This window comes from Oryctolagus cuniculus, chromosome 21 (assembly GCF_051225735.1).
Source record: "Oryctolagus cuniculus isolate XC-2025 breed Fujian yellow rabbit chromosome 21, ASM5122573v1, whole genome shotgun sequence".
NCBI classification, from domain to species: domain Eukaryota; kingdom Metazoa; phylum Chordata; class Mammalia; order Lagomorpha; family Leporidae; genus Oryctolagus; species Oryctolagus cuniculus.
The window spans coordinates 12656013-12674301 of NC_142887.1; the positions used below are offsets into that span (position 1 = coordinate 12656013).

At 56.3% G+C, this 18289-nt stretch overlaps 1 protein-coding gene across 3 annotated transcripts in view; it reads left to right on the plus strand.

Moving 5' to 3' along the window:
* Positions 1-477: 477 nt before the first annotated feature.
* Positions 478-18289, plus strand: part of CUX2 (cut like homeobox 2) — a 250152-nt gene continuing 232340 nt past the window's right edge. The window contains exon 1 of one of the 3 annotated variants that reach the window (XM_089323128.1): positions 478-835. In XM_089323128.1, the coding sequence (XP_089179254.1) occupies positions 773-835 (63 nt within the window). In that variant the 5' untranslated portion in view covers positions 478-772. Of the gene's footprint in view, positions 836-1335; positions 1529-18289 lie in introns of those variants that run through there. The other 2 variants (XM_070066196.2, XM_070066198.2) reach the window with 2 other exon arrangements.

Consider the following 18289-nt stretch of genomic DNA (forward strand, 5'->3'; position numbering starts at 1 on the left):
CCGCTGGCCAGCGCGTCTGAGCAGCCCCAAATGCGCGTTGCGACCCTCGGATCCTAAGCCTTGTTGGTGGAAGAGCGGCAGCAGCCGGAGGCACGTGTTGTGTGTGCTCCCACTGCAAAGGAAAAAAAAAAATGCATCGCAAACTATTAACTTTTTTTTTTTTAAGTATGCGATACTGGGAGTGGGTGTTAGACAGGTGCGGGGGGAGGGGTGGGGCTGGCGCCCCGCATGCCTGCCTCTTGCAGCACCCCCATCACAAACTTCCCTTTGCATTGATCAGCACGTTACGTCAGTATTGATAAGTTTGCAAAAAGCCAAAGTCAAGTGCAATCGCGCGGCACACCGACCCCAGACTTGGGGGGGGAGATGCGGCGAGCGCTCCGCGGGCCCGGGAGCCGGCTGCAGGCAGGGCAGCGGCGGCGCCGGCGCCTCTCGGAGAGGCGGCCTCCCCCCACCCCTCCCCTTCCACCCCATCCCCGGCCGCCTCCCCCAGGCGGGCGCCTAGCTCCCCGCCCGGCGCGCTCCGCCCGCGCCCTCCGGGGGTCGGGGGGACGCACAGCTCCCGGCCCGGCGGCGGTGGTAGCGGCGGTGGCGCTGAGGGGCAGCCGGTGGCAGGAGGCCGGGGGGCGCCCGAGGGGCCCCGGGCGGCGGCACGCAGGGCCTGGGCGGCCAGCGGCGGCCCCGGGGCTGGGGGGAGTCCAGCCCGGATATTGAGTGCAGCCATTGAGAAAAGCCAAACTCTTGTGTGTGTGCGTCTCGAATAGCCCCCAAGATGGCCGCCAATGTGGGATCGATGTTTCAATATTGGAAGCGATTTGATCTACGGCGACTCCAGGTTAGTGCGGGCAGCGCCGGCCGCGCAGCCGTGGGGAGCCCCCGGGCGCGCCCTGGGCGCATTGGGGAGGTCCCCGGGCGGGCAAGCGGGCGTCCTGGGGCTGCGGGCGGCGGCTGCTGGGGCTCGCCAGAGCTCGGCTGCCCGCTGCCCATCGATAGGTATTAGGAATTGATCTCGCCGCTGCTCTTTGTTCGGTTCAATCATCGATTAGCCGCCGCGACCATGGAGAAGCGCTAGTGAGCCCGCGGCCGGGGCAGTGAGCCGGCGGGCGAGGCGCGAGGAAGGAAGGCACTACGGCCCCCGGGCCGGGGGTGCGGGCGGGACCCCCGGGGCCCCCTCATGCCACACTTTATGCGCCTCCCAACTTCGCTGCGCCGGGGGAGGCCGCGGAGCGCGCCGCGTGCCTGTCCGCGCCTGGCTGGGGCTCAGGCTAGGGAGGGAGGGAGCTGGCGGGCAGGGAGGAGGAGGAGGAGGAGAGAGGAGGAGGAGGAGGCAGCCAGGGTTGGCGAGGAGGCGGCTCCGCGCCCCGCCGCTCGCCGGCACCTCTGCTGCCGCCGCCCGCCTGGCTGCGCAGCCCGGACGCGCCGCCACCCGGGGGCCACCGCCGTCACCGAGCTGCCGCCGCTGCCGCCGCCGCCGCTGGACTGGCCGCCTGCACTGAGAGACCTTTCCTCTTCGGGCAGGGGTCTCGGGGTTCGTCTCTTCTTCTTGTCTTTCCCCCTTCCCATCCCTTCCTGAGTCTAGATGCAGGCGGGCGGCAGCGCCGGCACTGGGCCCCGGGCGCGCGCAAGTTTGCGCTTCTGCCTCCCGGGCCCGTGCGGAGCCCGGAGCAGCACCGAGCAGGTGACTCCGGGCTTTTGGGCCCATGGGAACTTTTAAAGGAGAGATTCCCTCGCTCTGTTCTGCCTCCTGCGTCCCTGCCCGCCGTTCCCTGCTTATCTCTTCTCCCTGTTCTCCCGCCTTCTTGCCTCTTCCTCTCTCCACCCCGACGGCACTTTCTCTTCACTAGCTCTTCCCAGGAGTCTCCGTGGCTCCCCCAGGTTTGGGGTATTCTCTGCCCAGGTTCTAGAAGTCGGGGGTGGGATCTCCGGGTTCTGGTGCACCCGCTAGCTTCTGACCTTTCCCGGAGTGCCCAGGAGCCCTGGACAAGCCCCCAAGCCCTGGAGTCTGGCAAAGTGGCTGCCAGTGTGGCAGGAATAGGGGTGGAGAAATGATGCAGATAACGGGGCGATTAGAGCATCCTGCCTGGGCCGTGTCATCGCTGAGGACAGAGAACATCAGTCGGGGATAAAGAGACCCACTTAAAAAAAAAACCCACCTGCAAATCTCCTCAAGTTTATTCTGATAAGTGGTTCTAGCACCACCCCCTTTCTCTGCCCCTTTCCAGTAGCCCTCATCCCTAACCCCCCATTCCTGTTCCCCTCCTCCCCCAAAGCCACTGAGCTGGAGAGGAAATCGGTGCACTCAGGCATGGTCAGTGGCTGCCAGTGCCCTGCAGTTCCAGGTCCTTGCTGGAGTTGGGGCTACAGTTTGGTGGCCGGCAGGCTGTGAGCTGTGCTTGCCCATTTAAATGATGCTAAAGTGGCCTTTCTGTGAGAGTGGGGGTTGTGGCGGGGGTGGGGGGTGAGAGAGAGGGAGGGGGAGAGAGGGAGAGAGAGAGAGGGAGAGAGTTGGGCAGCCACATTGGGCTTGGCACGAAGGCCAATGGTAATCGTATTCCCTGCTAATGTTTGTAAATGAGACCGGAGCACGGCTGGGGGACAGCGTCTTTATTTATGATTGATGTTCTGTAACATAAGGAATGACAAGAACGTGGCAGACAAGAGGAGAGGAACCAGCCGGGCTGGGAGAGCCCTTTGCTTGGTCCTATTGTTATTCTGGGCTGGAGAAAATTTCTGCAGAGAGATTTACAGCGCTGGTATTTGCTCCCGGTCGGCTGGGGAATGTCCCTTAACACAATTTTCATTAGATAACTCGTTTCCATCCGGGCAGCTCTGGCTGCTGTGAGGTAGTGGCTGGGCTGGGTGCGGCGCCCCAGGGGGCTGATTTCTGAGCTGGGGGTGTTGGAACCTCAGGGTCTTTTGTGGAGCCGTTGAGGTCACCCAAATCTCGATTCCAGCTGGGCTCCTGTGGAGGCAAGAACCCTTTGTTAGGGCCTTACTGAAGCAGAGATGGAGAAGCAGATTTAGACCGGAGAGGCTGAAGGTGGGGGTGGTGGAGTGGCCGGTCCCAGTGATGGGGGCCCAGGGCCAAGGCCTCTTCCCCCTACAGGGGGCCGGCAGTGGTGGTGGTGGGTCTGTTCATTAAGACAATGGCAGTATGTCTGGCACAAAATGAGGAGGCTCTCAGGGAAGGGGGTGAGCTCATTTACATCGATATTAAGTGGAGGGGGTGTCCCTGAGGGAGTTTGAAAGGCTGCACACTTCCAGAGAGCAGAGAAATAGATGTGGCTGTGGCGGCGGCATGCAGGCATTCAGGCCACACAGCTGCCACTGTCCCCCTCCCAGGCCTGACGTCTTGGGTTGCACCCCCTGCCCATGTGCCCTCAGCTCCCCCATTCCCCTGTCTGTACCGTTGGCATTTTTGTTGGAGACGAGTTCTGTGCCCTGGGATCTTTTCCGGTCCTTGATGCTAATGACTCCTCCACCACACCGCACTTTCGCTTTCCCTCCCCACGTTCCTGTTAGGGGAGATAACCAGAAAGGGAAGCTACCGGAGAGGCAGGTGCCCACCCCAAGGCCTGAGCCGGCGGCAGCTTTGGGCCTGATGGTCCCGGGCAGCTGAGCTGCCTGTGTGGGGGTGCGTGGCTTCCATTCAGGCTGTTCGGGTTGAATGGTTTCTCACAGCCTGGTTGCAGAGCGTTAAAGTGGCCGAGGCAGCACGGGCAGCCCGCTGTCCCTAGGCCGTACCATTCTGCTGCTGCCACTCCGATCGTGGCAAGAAAGGTGACCTTGTGCCAGCCTGGCGGGAGCCCTCGGAAGTCTCTGGTTTTTGCAGTGAGGACGCCGTCCTGCTCTGGTTGCTCCAGCGCGTGCTCTGAACACAGCAGGGCTGTTTCCCGAGGACGCAAGTCAGGCCCCAGCCTTCAGGACTGGAGGACTGAAGGGCTGGAGGGCTGGAGGGCTGACGGCCGGGGGGGGGGGGGGGGGGCTGTCCTGTGGCCCCCACTCTAGCCCCCCGGCCACTGCCTCTCCTTCTTTTTCTCCTCTTCTGCTAGAAGCTCAGGAAACGAGAAGAAATCAAATTCCATCCGAAGATAATGCTGGGCATATTTCATTTGGTTATAAGATTGCTTTATGGTGAACATTACTAATGCAGTATTTTTTTATGGCTTTTCTGTGTATAATCGTCGTAACCAGATTCATACCTTTATGATTTTCTTTTTCTGCTGTACTTTCCACTTTTTTTAAACGATGTTCTGGATCCAGTCTCCCAGGCTTTTTTCTCCCCCACTACAAAGAGGGTTAATTAAGCTAACAAGGACTGAGGGCACCCGGTCCGAATGAGGGCGCTCGGTCCAAGTGCACAGCTGTGTTTTGGAGGATGCAGAGCGCTTGGCTGAAGAGACCAGAGTGCGAGTTGTAGAGGAAGAGGCGAGTTCTGCCGGAGACAGCAGTTAGGGATGGGGCTCGGCTGGGTGCGCGGGAGAGGCTGGGCTTCTGCAGGGAGTTTCAGGAAACTTCTGGAAAGGCTCCGTCTCTCGGTGCAGGGGAGCAAGGTGGTGCTTGATGGAATGTTTTTCCCTGCTCAAAGTTTAGAAAAGAGCGTGGATGTGATTAAAATATTATAACCTTATGATATTCTGAAGTGCATAAATTTTACATATCAGCCACAGAGAGTTTAGACATCCATTAGAGCCTCTGACAGCTTGACTTATCTAAATGTGCTATCATTTAACAATGTGTCAAAATTCCTCTTTCTATAGATGACAGCAGTAAATAAGCTATCAGCCCTGTTGGCGGATTCCTAACTTTGGAAACTTCGCTGTAATAGAATCGCTGCTGGGGTGGGTGCCTGAGCCGCCAGGGCTTGGCGAGGCCCCAGCCTTTGAGATGGGTGGCCTGTGGGAGGGGAGAGGGCAGGGTGGAGATTTCTAGTAGCTTCTCTGTGAATAAGACCATGCACTTGTCCTCATCCCTGGGTTCTCCTACAAGTCCAGCTTGTGGGTGACCCCATGCCATCTGCCTCTCCACTCCCTTGGAATCCACACCCAGCAGGAGCTGGAAACAGGTGTGGGGTGTTTACAGGAAGAACCCAGCAGTCTTTTCTGGGCATCCCCAAATCCTGGTTTCTCAACCCCACCAGAAATTCTTCCCGTGGATGAGCTAGCTGTCTCTCTGAGTGCTGGAAGAAAAACAGGCACTGCTTTTTCCTTCACCGAGTTTGCTGCTGGCAGTCTTGAAATTTCTCTTATTAGAACCTGAATTCTCTGTAGAAAATTGAGAAGCCACGGACAAGCCTAAAGAAGCGAGCTGGCGTCTCGGCGGGTTATTTCAGATGAGCGCCGTGCTATTTTGACTCCAGGGAACAGCTTTTCTGATTCTGCTGGTGGTCCCCCCCTCCTTTTCTTTCTTTTTTCTTATTTTTAAAAACCCTCCTGTTAAAAAGAGAATTCTGTCTTCAGACTTGACATTCCTTTGCAGTAACCTTTCTTGAGGCAGATGGGGTTTCAAACGTGAGCACCTTGGTTGGTGCTAAATTTGGTCCTGGCTGATGGTGATTGGGGCTGCCCAGACACTGTGGTTTTCTGTGCCGCTTTCGGAAGGGGCTGCATTTCCGGCGGCTTCCTGGTTATCTGATTCCGAGGCCCCGCCTGGCAGAGGTTCCCAGGCGGTTCCTGCCTTTGTTCCTTGCCTTGGGAGTTGGGGCCCAGTCATCTGGTGGATTTCCCTCCCCAGGGAGATTGCTCTTTATTTATGGCAGAGGCTGTGTCAGGGTGTCAGGGAAGATGGAGCTGTGTGGAAGTGGGCAGGACCCCAAGCACTGTGGCCTGTGGCCTCCTGCACTCCAAGGAGACAGCCCGTGGCTCAGGTCTCTGTGTCTTAGTCCGTCACCTTGCCTGACATATCCCAGGCTGTAGTAAAAGTGAGGGACGCTGGGGTACCTTGTAGGCCAGTTCCAGGTGCTGTCTTCTAGTGACCTTGGGACAACCCCGCCTCCCACATGGTTGGTGGGGGCCGGTGGGGGGAGGGGCATTGGCCTTTTAAGCAGGTGTCTTTTTTTCATGAGACAAGAAATTATGTCCAGAATGTAGTTACTTGGTTTCTTTTCTTCTTTCTGTTTTCTCTTCCTTTTTTCCTTCCTTTGAGAGGTAGACAGGGGCAGCAGAGATCTGCCATCCACTGGTTTACTCCTCGAATGGTTTACTCCACAACGTCAGGGCTGGGTTGGGCCAAAGCCAGGAGCTGGGAACGCCATCCAGATCTCTCGTGTCCGTTAGCCGTCACCTGCCGCCTCTCAGTGGCTCACCAGCAGGAACTGGATGGGAGTAGAGTGCCGGGGCTGGAACTGGGCGCTCCGATAGGGAATTCAGGAGTCCCAGGACGCGACCTCACTGCTGCACAGACGCCCGCCCTGAGATGACTTATTTTTTTAAGCTTCCAGAAGCGCCTCACAAGCAAACAAAACCGGCTCGTAGCGGATTGTAGTTTGCAAGATGTGGATGATATCTTTCTGCCCCAGACCAAAACTGGATGCCTCTGCCCCGACGGTTCCCACTTGACCTGCGTCCCTGTCATTTTTCTGGCTCCTTCGCCAGCCAGTCTCCCCCGCTCCAGCCGTGCAGCCTTCACTCCGTCGCTCAGACACACAGGGCCCAGGCTGCTTTTCCTCCAGGTCTTCCTGGCCAGTGGCCCAGTTCCTCCCATCTGAGCCCACCTGTCGTGGCTGCTCAGCCCTAAGAAAGCTGGGGAAGCTTCCCTGGCTCCCTCCCCTCTTTGGTATGCACACGTCTTGAAGGCCATCTTGAAGGCCATTGCTGTGTTTCCCAGCGGTCTCGCTCAGAGCCCTCCCGAGGGGGTGGTGCCTCCCGGACACTCAGGCGATGCTGGGCCCTTCCCGGCTGAGGCACCCTGTTTCTCTAGAGTGTATAGGCTTTGTGGGTTATCCCGCTCTGCTGTCGTGTCTTGGAGGCACCCCTGGGTAGGCAAGGATGAGTGGGTGTGGCTGGGTTCCAATGAAACTTTTTTTTTTTTTTGACAGGCAGAGTGGACAGTGAGAGAGAGACAGAGAGAAAGGTCTTCCTTTGCCATTGGTGCACCTTCCAATGGCCGCCGCGGTCGGCGCACTGCGGCTGGCGCACTGCACTGATCCGATGGCAGGAGCCAGGTACTTATCCTGGTCTCCCATGGGGTGCAGGGCCCAAGCACTTGGGCCATCCTCCACTGCACTCCCTGGCCACAGCAGAGAGCTGGCCTGGAAGAGGGGCAACCGGGACAGAATCCGGCGCCCCGACCGGGACTAGAACCCAGTGTGCCAGCGCCGCAAGGCGGAGGATTAGCCTAGTGAGCCGTGGCGCCGGCCTCCAATGAAACTTTCTTTGCAGAAACGAAAGGTCTGGATTTGGCCCGAGGGCCGTGGTTTGCTGACCTCTTTCACTGGTTGACGTGACGGTTGTCATCCGTGCCGTGTCGTCCTGTGTTCAGTAATGGCTCAAGCTCAGTTGCAGAAACTTGTTCTTGACCGTTTCCCTCAAGAGGGAAGCACGAAGAGCCAGGACGGCGAGGGCCCTGCCTGGCTTCCCGCTCTGGCACCTGCCAGGTGTCTCTGAACCTCTCTGAATGCTGCCTGCCTCGTCTTTAAGTGGGACCGATGACAGTCTCCACCTTCTAGGTTGTTAAGGAAGGTTAAACCACTTTGAACATGAACACGTTTAGCATGGTGTGTGGCAGTACCTTCCTTCATGGTGTCAGTGAGACAGGGTGGGCTGGCATTGTGGTGCTTGGTACAGCAGCCTCCCTTGGAGTGCTGGTTTCAGTCTTGGCTGCTCTGCTTCCCATTTCGCGTCTTGCTAATGTGCCTGGGAAGGCAGAAGATGGCCCAAGGACCTGAGTCCTTGCCGTAAACGTGGAAGACCTACATGGAGCTCCTCCTGCCTCCTGGCTTTAGCCTGGTCCAGCCCTTTCTGCTGTAGGACTGAACCCAAAGATCTCTGCTTCTCTCCCTCTCTCTCTGTTTCTCTTCCTTTTAAATAAGTCAGTAAATAAATAAATAAGCAAATAAATAAACAAATCTTTGTAAGAGAGAGAGTGAGTGAGTGTGAGGAGGATGAGAAAGCCAAAGAAACAGCAGCAGCTGGGCCTCCCTGGCCATGCAGGGGGTTTCCGAGGCTCTGGGCAGGTTTGTGTCTCTCCCTCACTGCACTGGTGCTTACGTGTGTTAATGCATCATTGATGGTCATGACTTAGGTTTTTGGAACTGACCACAGAAGTTGTCGAGCTCTGTCTGACCCATGGGCATGTCTGTCTAGATTAGTGCAATATTTAAAAAGTATTTTTGTAAAAGTTGTCAATATTTAAAACATGAGAGATTTTACCTGGGAAGTCTAGAGATTCAAATCAGGATCTCTAGAGAGCGGCAAGGGCATTCCAAAGAGAGGGAGCAGCCCACACAAAGGCCCAGCTGTGGGTGTCCCAGCTCTCTCTGACGCTGTCAAGCCGCTTCTCTGAGTACCTCGTAGCAGAAGAGGTTGGAGTTCCAGAAAAATCGAAAGGCCCCAAACAGTTCCATGTAGAGATGTGGTTGGGAGGACATAGGCTTGCTGTCTCTGCTTTTCCCCAGTAGCCTAGTCACCACTCCCCCCCCCCCAAAGAGTGAACCTGTCCCCCGTCATCCTTCAGTTTGACCCAGTGAGACAACAGTTCCCAGATACACTTTTGTCATTAAAAAGAAAGAAAAACAGAAAAAAAAATCAATTCTTTACCCTCTCTGGCCTGAGCTGGTCCTCTGCCCAAGCCACCCGGAGCCCAGCGGTGCTTAAGACTCGGCGTGCCGCCGCCGCCGGATGGGCTGAGTGGCTCCTCGGGAACCATTGCGGTCAACTGACTTGTCTAGCCGCCTGTTTGGAGGGGGCGCTGTGGACGGGGAGACCACAGGGGTCAGCAGGGCCGCCTGGCCGGAGCAGACTCCCACTTCCCTGATTGGGTCAGTTGCTCAGAGGTGGTGCTGCAGGGGACCCTTACTGGGGGTGCTGTGGTCCCCGATGAGCACCCCCGCCCCCCACGATGGGTCTGGGTGTGGGCTGCAGAGTCAGGCACCCCTAGGGTGTATAGTTGACTCTGGAGCCAGGTGGAGCCCAGCCGCTTCATAGCTGTGTGACTTTGCTGCAGTTAACATCTCAGCCTCAGTTTCTCCTGCATAAATGGGGATAACAGTGGTAGCCACTCTTCAGAAAGCTTATGGAAAGTTGGGATTAAAAGATAAGGTTCTTTTGTGTGTGTGTGCAGAATTGTTTTTTTGAATCCATGCATTTTTTTAATAATATGCATTTTCATGGACTTTAAAAATATATATATATATATAATTTGAAAGTTACACAGGGAGAAAAGAGGAGGCAGAGAGAGAGAGAGAGAGAGGGCTTCCATCCACTGGTTTACTCCCCAATTGGCCACAGTGGCTGGAACTGCACCAATCTGAAGCCAGGAGCCAGGAGCTTCCAGGTCTCCCACGTGGGTGCAGGGGCCCAAAGCTTGGGCCATCTCCCACTGCTTTCCTAGGCCACGGCAGAGAGCTGTATTGGAAGTGGAGCAGCTGGGACTGCTCCATATGGGATGCTGGCACTGCAGGTAGCCGTTTTACTTACTACACCACAGCGGCCGGCGCACCGCGCTGATCCGATGGCAGGAGCCAGGTACTTCTCCTGGTCTCCCATGGGGTGCAGGGCCCAAGCACTTGGACCATCCTCCACTGCACTCCCTGGCCACAGCAGAGAGCTGGCCTGGAAGAGGGGCAACCGGGACAGAATCCGGCGCCCCGACTGGGACTAGAACCCGGTGTGCCGGCGCCACAAGGCGGAGGATTAGCCTAGTAAGCTGCAGTGCCAGCCTTTTATGGACTTTTTAAAGTACCCATGTAGAAGTATAATATGATGCTAAAATTACCAATAGTTGCTCTTATTCTTTACTCCAGAAATGTATAATTACCCCTCATGGTAGTATTTGATAATTTCCTAAATAATAGCAAATGTAACGGATAATGTAAATACAATGTTGGAGATGTCACTGTGAACAGGGAGGGTGAGGTCCCAGCTGGCTCCGAGTCCACAGCAGAGGCTGCGGCTCCCGTCACTGCACGGACAGATGTGCAGTGAGCTTTGGGAATCGAATCTGAGATACGTATGGCAGAGTGATTGTGGGCCTCAGGCGGGGCTTCCTGGAAGAAATGAGCTTTTTGCCAGAGCTCAAGGATCCCACAAGAGGGAACAGCATGTGCTCAGACTCTGAGCTGGACGGAGTTGTGCACAGATGTGAAGGAGGTGCCGAGGCTGGGGGAAGATTCTAAGTAGGCTGCTAGACCCATCCTCACCTTGCTCCCACGCGTGTCAGCTGGGAGATGTTGCAAGTGTGGCTCCGAGTGAATACCCTCTCAGTGGGCAGTGGGCACTCTGCAAATCATCAGACCCTATAAAGGCTTTGAGTGTCGCTTGTGTCTTTTTTCGGAGACGCTTGGTCCCCATGGTCTGTTGGAAAATGCTTTTTCCCCCGTTGCCATCTCTGTCCGAAGGCTGTGCACAGGGCAGCCGGGATCCAAATCCTAGCTCCGCTTCCTCCCAGCTGCGTGTCCTTGAGCTGGTTATTCCCTGTTGGGTCCTGGTTTCCCCGTCTGGAAGGTGTGCGTGGTAATCGTACCTGAGAATGGGTCTCAGAGCCTCCCCTGCAGGCACTGCTTGGCCCCGGAGGCTGCACCCCAAACTCACCCACAGCCGCCACAGCCAGGGACTGGGTGCAGCGGGGATCCTGTGACAGACCCAGGCCCTCTGCTGGCTCCACGCAATCTGGAAGCCTCCCCACCTTCCTCCTCCCTCCTTCCCTCCCCGTCTCCCTTCCCCCTTCCCCCTCTCCTTCTGGCTTACTTGCAGGGCACACGCATTGACCCTGATAAGTCTGCCATAAAAACCCCGCCTTGTGTTCTGCTTTCCAGAGCACTGTGCTCTCCCACACAAGGATGAAAGGAGGTTCAGGCTTCTGCACGAGCTACCTAGCAGACGCGCACTCGCGGCCCCCATCGTGCCTATGTGGAGCGGTCGGGGACCTGTCGCTCTGAGCAGCCCTTCTTCTTGATGGCCTGGCCCTCTCTGGCCTCTGTGTCCTGTGTGATTAGGTGTCCTCTCCCTCTACCAACCCCCCAGCCTCTGTGCCTCTCGTCTTTTGCCATTCCAGGTCGCTATTCAAGCCACTCTGGCCTCCTCAGTGTTCCTCAGACACACCCAGCATATTCCCGCCCCAGGCCTTTGCACTCACCGTCCCTGCCTGCCTCACTCTTGTAGACGTCCCCATTGCCCCTCCCTCAGTGTGTCCACTCTCCGCTGCAGTCCTCATCCCTTCAGAGGGCCCTCGCTGACCTCTCTTTCCAGAATAGCCTCCCTCTTGCCCCTTCCCCTGCTGTAGCTAATGGGATATTGTGTATGTATTCCTTCAGTTCTTGGTTTACCGTCTGCTTCCCTCCCAGGGAAGGGCAGGGACATAGTAAGTGCTCAGTAAATACTTCCACGCTGGAGAGGTGCATGCCACAGCAAGAGGTGGCAGGTGCCCTGGACTGGACCTTGGGAGGTGCCCCTAGGGGCTCCCGGACCCTCGGCAGCTTCACCCGTCCCTGGCTCCCAGGTCCCTCACCCCATGCTGAGAATCAGGCCCAGGCCTCAGGCCTTTGGTGAATGAGGGTTTATCTTTAGCTCTGTCAGCCTCGCTTTAGAAACTGGTGACCCCAATTCCAGCCAGGGAGGTGGCTCCCATCCTAATTAATAAATCCGTTAATTAATTGCTGGCAGGCTGCAAGCCATTAGCGATGGTTTGGTGGCCGCAGTCACAGAGAGCTCAGAGCCAGTCCCTGCAGCCTGTGGGACAGCTGTCGTGGGGGACACAGCCAGGGAGCGTTTTCAGACCAGATGACGCTTCCGGTGCCTGCTTCTCAGGGCCACCGGATCAGCACAGCAGGCGTCAGAGAGGACCCTGGGTACTGCACAGGGATCCGGAGGAGGGGCCCAGCACCCTGTTCATAATCAGGTAGAGGCCGAGTTGTATTTTTTTTGTTATTATTTTTAAATTTATATTTATTTATTTTCAATTATTTGAGAGGCGGGGTTGGGGGAGAGAGCGAGAGATAGATCTTTCATCCTCTGGTTTACTCCTCAATTGGCAGCAACAGCTGTGGCTGGGGCAGGCAGAAGCCAGGAGCCAGGAGCTCCATCCGGGTCTCTTAAGTGGGCGGCAGGGACTCAAGTACTCGAGCCGTCACCTGCTGCCTGCCAGGACGTGCACTGGAGGGAGCTGGAGTTGGGGTGAGCTGGAACTCAAGCCCAGGCCCTTCAGTGTTGGGTGTGGTGCCCCAAGTAGCATCTTGCCCACTGTGTCAGATGTGGGCCTCAAGGCCAGGATCTAAGCCCCGACTCCCATCTGTGCTGAGGGACCCTCCCTGGGCCTGCTTTTCTGTCCAAAATGGAGCCACCCTGGTAGTGAAATCGGCTCACTCACTCAGATACGGAGCCAGGTGGGTGCTGCCGAGGCTCTGGGGGTGCAGGCGCCGGCAGCCAGAGGAGTGCCTGTCCTTGGAAGGCTCTGTTTCTGCTGCTCGGATGTTGGAGAGGTCTTCAAAACGTTTCTGGAAATGGCAATAAAAGCTAAGTTTATTTTGATGCAAGAAGATGTTGGAAATGCATGGAAAAAATGAATTATGAAGAAATTGTGTGGCTTAGAAGAGTTTTTTGCACCAAAATAAACTTACTTTTCAAATCTGTTTCAAGTCTCCTCGTGGAAAGCCGTTCCTTCCGGGGTCATAGGAAGCAGAGAGTACCCTGGGCCTGGGGCCTGGCACGCTGGGAGCCGGGCCCGCGCGGTGGCTGCTGGGAGAGATTGCTTCGTCCGCGGTAGCGGTGTTCTCCTGCAGTGTGGGCACACGGCCTGTTGGCTGCATTTGTCCTGGTGCAGCCGGTGAGATGCTGCGAGCCCGAGGCAGACCTGCCTCCTGACGGCGAGGTCTTGGGCAGTCCGCTGGACTTCCCCAGGCTTCCGTTTCCTCGTCTGTAAGGTGGGAATTAGAGACAGCGCCTGACTCCCAGGGGCATCGCAAGGATCCAGCGAGGCAAGGCATGGAGAGCCTAAGAGTGCAGTCGAGAACCTGCCGCCTGCTGTGACCCAGGGCGGCTGGCTGTTGCTACCTTTGTCACCATCGCCTTGCTGCCTGGGCCTCGCTGGCAGCTTGGAGGTGGAGCTGGGTGCAGCTGGGCGGAGCCTGCTGTGGGGAGTTGAGAGAGCGCACCTGAACTCCGGCCAGGTGCATGCGCCCGCTCTGTACCCTGCAAGCAGGGGACTCTTCCCACGGGCCTTCCTTAGCCAACAACCAGGCGGCCCTGCTGCACATGAGAAGCCCAGGACAGGAGGTCAGGCGTGGTTTCGCAGGCTTTGGAGGGTCAGAGGAAGGTGCTTAGAGAGGCCTGCACAGGCCTGGCAGTGCTTCAGTGAGCAGCGCCGAGCTCGTGTTCCATTCCAGACGGCGTGCAGGGCCCTCACAGAGAGCATCTCCTTAGGAAGAGAAGACCGTGAGTGTTCCCATCTTACAGCTGAACACACTGAGGCACAGAAGGTTCAGTCCAAGGCCACGTTGCCAGCAGGAGGCAGCGGCTGGGCTTAAACAGAAGACCCAGGTCCGTGGGCCGCCCTGGTCCTGCCCTTATCCCACTAGTGGCCCAAAGGCTCCCTTCCAGGGCTGCTGGCCCCATGCCTGGCCCTCCTCTACAATCACTATACTTGGATTTTCTGGGTTTTTTTTGAAAGCTTCTTAAAACATCTTGCTAACCCATGAGCCTGAGCAGCATGGGGCAGGTGGAGTTTTATTCACGACGGGGAAAGATTCCCATCTCGGCCTGGAGAATGGACGCCATCCGCCCATCCATCCCCGGCCCGCCTGGTGCCGGAGCCACGAGGTGCGCCCTGTCGTCGGGCCCGCGTTCCGCAAGATGGAATTCTCGGCTTGGGCTGATAATAAGCAGGTATTGATTGCCGCTGTGGTCATTATCAAGATTTATTTAGTCAATATGGTCTCCCCGGTCAATAAATCGTGTCGTTGATAAAGAAGGAAGGAGATAGACTTGTAGGCTTTATTAAAAAAGTTTTTTAGATTTTTTTTTTTAACAGCCAAGTCCAGCCCCCGCCCCTCCAGTGGCTGCACCAGCCACTCTGTACTTCTGGTGTTCAGTATTGTAAGCCTTTTCCTTTCATAGCACATTCCCGCTCTGGTTTCGGGGAGCAAAAGCCAGGGCTGGGTCTGGGGAGCAGCCTCTGGGCTTTGATGTCTCCTCACTTTTCTGCACCGCCCCCTCCTCCCATGTGGGGCTGGAAGCCCCCACCCTGGCTTATTGTTCTCTCCTCGCATCCACACGGTGATCCTTTGGGGCAGGCACAGGCGTGGCCCCATCTTGCAGATGTGGGAACTGAGGCCAAAGGAGGTCTCTTCACGCGCCCCAGCTCAGCCCCAACTGCAACCCAGACAGTCTGGCTGGGGTCTCGGCTCCGACTGTGGCATTCATGCAGCAGAGAGCAAATACTGTACACGCGCTGGCTGTAGAGGGGCAAGCTAGATACATAAATGTGTAATGACAGAATAGGTGGAGGGGCACCTGTTGATTCAGAGTGTCCACACAGGGCCGCCCGGAATAGGCCATATTTAGTCTGTAAGAGCTAGGCAGTGGGAAGGAGCTGCTCAGGCAAGTTTAGGCAGGAGCGTTTGTAGTCACAGGCTCAGCCTGTGCAAAGGCCCTGTGGTGGGAATCTGCTTGGCACATGAAGGAACTGAAGGGAATCCAGTGTGGCTGGGTAGCTTCAGTGAGCAGGGGAGGAGAGGGCGTGCGGTCAGGGTGGGAAGCGGGGTGTGACGGCACCAGCCCTTGAAGGCTACAGGAGGTGGTCACAGTCAGTGCCACAGCCAGGTCACACACAGATTCTAGTGCTGGGGAAGCGGGAAGACACTGAGGGCATGAAGTAGGGAGAAGCAGCATCTGGGTGATGTTTGAGTGGCGCTGGGTTCAGCCTGTTGGGAACAGTGAAGGGCGGGAGGGGCGGTTGGAAGGCAGGTGAACGAGAGCTGCTGTGAGCTCTGGGTGTCTGCCCAGGGAGGGCCACTGTGGGGCAAGACTTTGTGCCTACAGTGTTGTTGTTGTTGTTTTTAAAGATTCATTTATTAACTTGACAGGTAGAATTCCAGACACAGGGAGGGAGAGACAGAGAGAGAGGTCTTCCATCTGCTGGTTCACTCCCCAAATGGACGCAACAGCCAGAACGAGGCTGATCCAAAGCCAGAAGCCAGGAGCTTCTTCCAGGTCTTTCATGCAGGGGCCCAATCACTTGGGCCGTCTTCTACTGCTTTTCCAGGCCATTAGCAGGGAGCTGGATCCGAAAAGGAGCAGCTGGGTCTTGAACCGGCACCTGTATGGGTTGCTGGCACTGCAGGCAGAGGTTTAACCTGCTATGCCACAGCACTGGACCCACCTGCAGTGTTTTGAGGACCACTGCCTTTCGACCTGGCAGATAGAGAGGCATCCATGGGGACGCACCAGATAACCCCAGCAGGGTGGCTGATCCCCACGCAAGAGCCATCTGGGGTATGTTTAGAGGCCTTCAGTGGCAGGTGGGCGAGGGGTACTGTGTCCCCCCTGCTGAAATAAAACTGGTCAAAGAGACCTGTGGGGTGCAGGGTTATGCTCTGAGAAGGGCACTTGATCCAGTGGCCTCCGAGGGTCAGGTTTCCAGTGCGTCCCCTGGTGCCACCTGTCAACACAGGGCCATGAGATGAAGTGAACAAGATGGTTTGGCTGTCAGGACCCCAGACTGCACAAGGGTGCTGTGCCCTGGGGCCACGTCCTAGATTCACATGTGGGGCTCCTGTTGGGCGTAAGAGCGAGCAGATGTCTAGCTGGGATCACAGCAGGGGTGGACTGGAGGGCAGAATGAAAAGATTTTTCACCCTTTAGTTTGTCCAGGCTGTGAGCGCTTGTGGACTGTGCGTCCAGAGGAGCTGAGTGACCTCTTCCCTGCCACCCATCCTCTCACCCATCCAACAGGCCCTCTCCTGTTCATTCATGATTTGCTCACTCACCCACTTTTTATATTTTTAAAGATTTATTTATTGGGGCTGGCACTGTGACGTAGCAGGTAAAGCTGCTGCCTGCAATGCCAGCATCCCATATGGGCACTGGTTCAAGTCCCAGCTGCTCCATTTCTGATCTAGCTCTCTGCTATGGTCTGGGAAAGCAGTAGAAGATGGCCCAAGTCCTTGGGTTCCTGCCCCCACATGGGAGACCCAGAAAAAGCTCCTGGATCCTGGCTTCAGATTGGCACAGCTCTGGCCATTGTGGCCATCTGGGGAGTGAACCAGAGGATGGAAGACCTCTCTCTCTCTCTCTCTGCCTCTGCCTCTCTGTAGCTCTGCCTTTCAAATAAATAAATACATCTTTTTAAAAAATACACTTAAAAAGATGTATTTATTTATTTAGAAAGTCACCATTATAGAGAGTTACAGAGAGAGAGGGAAAGACAGAGAGATATCCTCCATCTTCTGGTTGACTTCCCAGATGGCCACAAAGACCAGTGCCAGGCCAGGCTGAAGCTTCTTCCAGGTCTCTTCATGGGTGCTGGGGGCCCCAGGTGCTTGGACTATTATCTGTTGCTTTCCCAGGTGCATTAGCAGGGAGCTGAATTGGAAGTGGCGCAGTCAGGACATGAACCGGCACCCAGCATTGTAGGTGGCTGCTTTACCTGCTAAGCTACAATGCCAGCCCCTTATCTACCTTTAAAATTTTTTATTTATGTTTATTTATTGAGAGACTCAGAGAGGCAGAGAGCTCCTATCTGCTGGTTTGCTCCCAGATTCCCACAATGGCCAGAACAGGGCTAGGTGGAAGCCAGGAGCCAGGAACTCAACCTGAGTGTCCCACATGAGTGGCAGGGCCCCACTACTTGAGCCCTCCCTCTGCCTGCAAGGTTCTGGATTAGCAGGAGCTGGAGTGCAGAGCGGAGCTGGAGCTCATATCCAGGTGCTGTGGCGGGATGCGGGTGCCCCAGCCACATCTTACCTGCTGGCCCAACGCGAGCTGCTTGTCCTTTCCTCCATCTTTGTATGCGTCCACTCCACAGTTCAGCCAGTTGTCTGCTTTCCCATTCCTGCAGACTTCAGCCATCCCTTTGTCTGTCCATTCAGCTGTTAGTCTGTCCATCTGCAAATCTGTTCAACCCTGCATCCATCCATCTCTCCATCTGATCATCCATCCACTGACCCACGTAGCTACCCAGCAACCTTCCACATACCCATACACCCAATGCACATCTCTCTGTGTGCGTGCATCCATCCGATATCCACTCAGCCAACACCAAGGCTCCAAAGAGGGAGCAGCCCTTGTCCTTAGGGATTTTGTAGAATGGAGAGAGCTAACCTCAAAGTAGTGTCATCAGCACAGTAATCAAAAGCTGTCCCCAGAGTTGCACGGACCGAGAGGGGAGGAAGCCACTGTCCCCACAGGCCTGAGAGGTTGACGGAGGGCAACTGGCGAGGGTGCTAAGCTCAGAAGGGGGAGGGGGGGAGAGAGAGAGAGAGAGAGAGAGAGAGAGAGAGAGAGATCGGTCTTCCATCCGATGGTTCACTCCCGAATTAGCCGCAACGGCCAGAGCTGTGCTGATATCTGAAGCCAAGAGCCAGGAGCTTCTTCCAGGTCTCCCATGTGGGTGCAGGGATCCAAGGACTTGGGCCCTCTTCTATTGCTTTCCCAGGCCATAGCAGAGAGCTGGATTGGAAGTAGAGCAGCCGGGTCTTGAACTGGCACCCAAATGGGATGCCCGCACTGCTGCAGGCCAGCGTGCTAACCAGCTGCTCCACAGCACCGGCCCCTCGTGACGGCATCTTAACTGCTAGGCCAAGCACCGTTCTCTGAGCAGATGCAGGCCCCTGTGGGCTGTGAGTGAGCAACCTTGCTCCTCATGCAGACCTGAGCTGCTTGGTCCCCATCTCTACAGCACTGACCACCTGGAGCTCGTCACCCGGAGCTCTCTGGGTTACTGATTAGCACCTGCTTCCTCCTTCTGTGGACTCCAAATTTCAGGAGGGCACAGAGCAGCTCATTCCCAGAGCTTAGCAACAGAGGCTGAGCACGTAGTAGGACCTAAAAAATAACACTGAAATGAATGGCCCGCTGCATCTATGTTCCCGTGCGTGCACTGTGTCGGTATGTCCGTACCTCTGAGGGTCTTTGTCCTT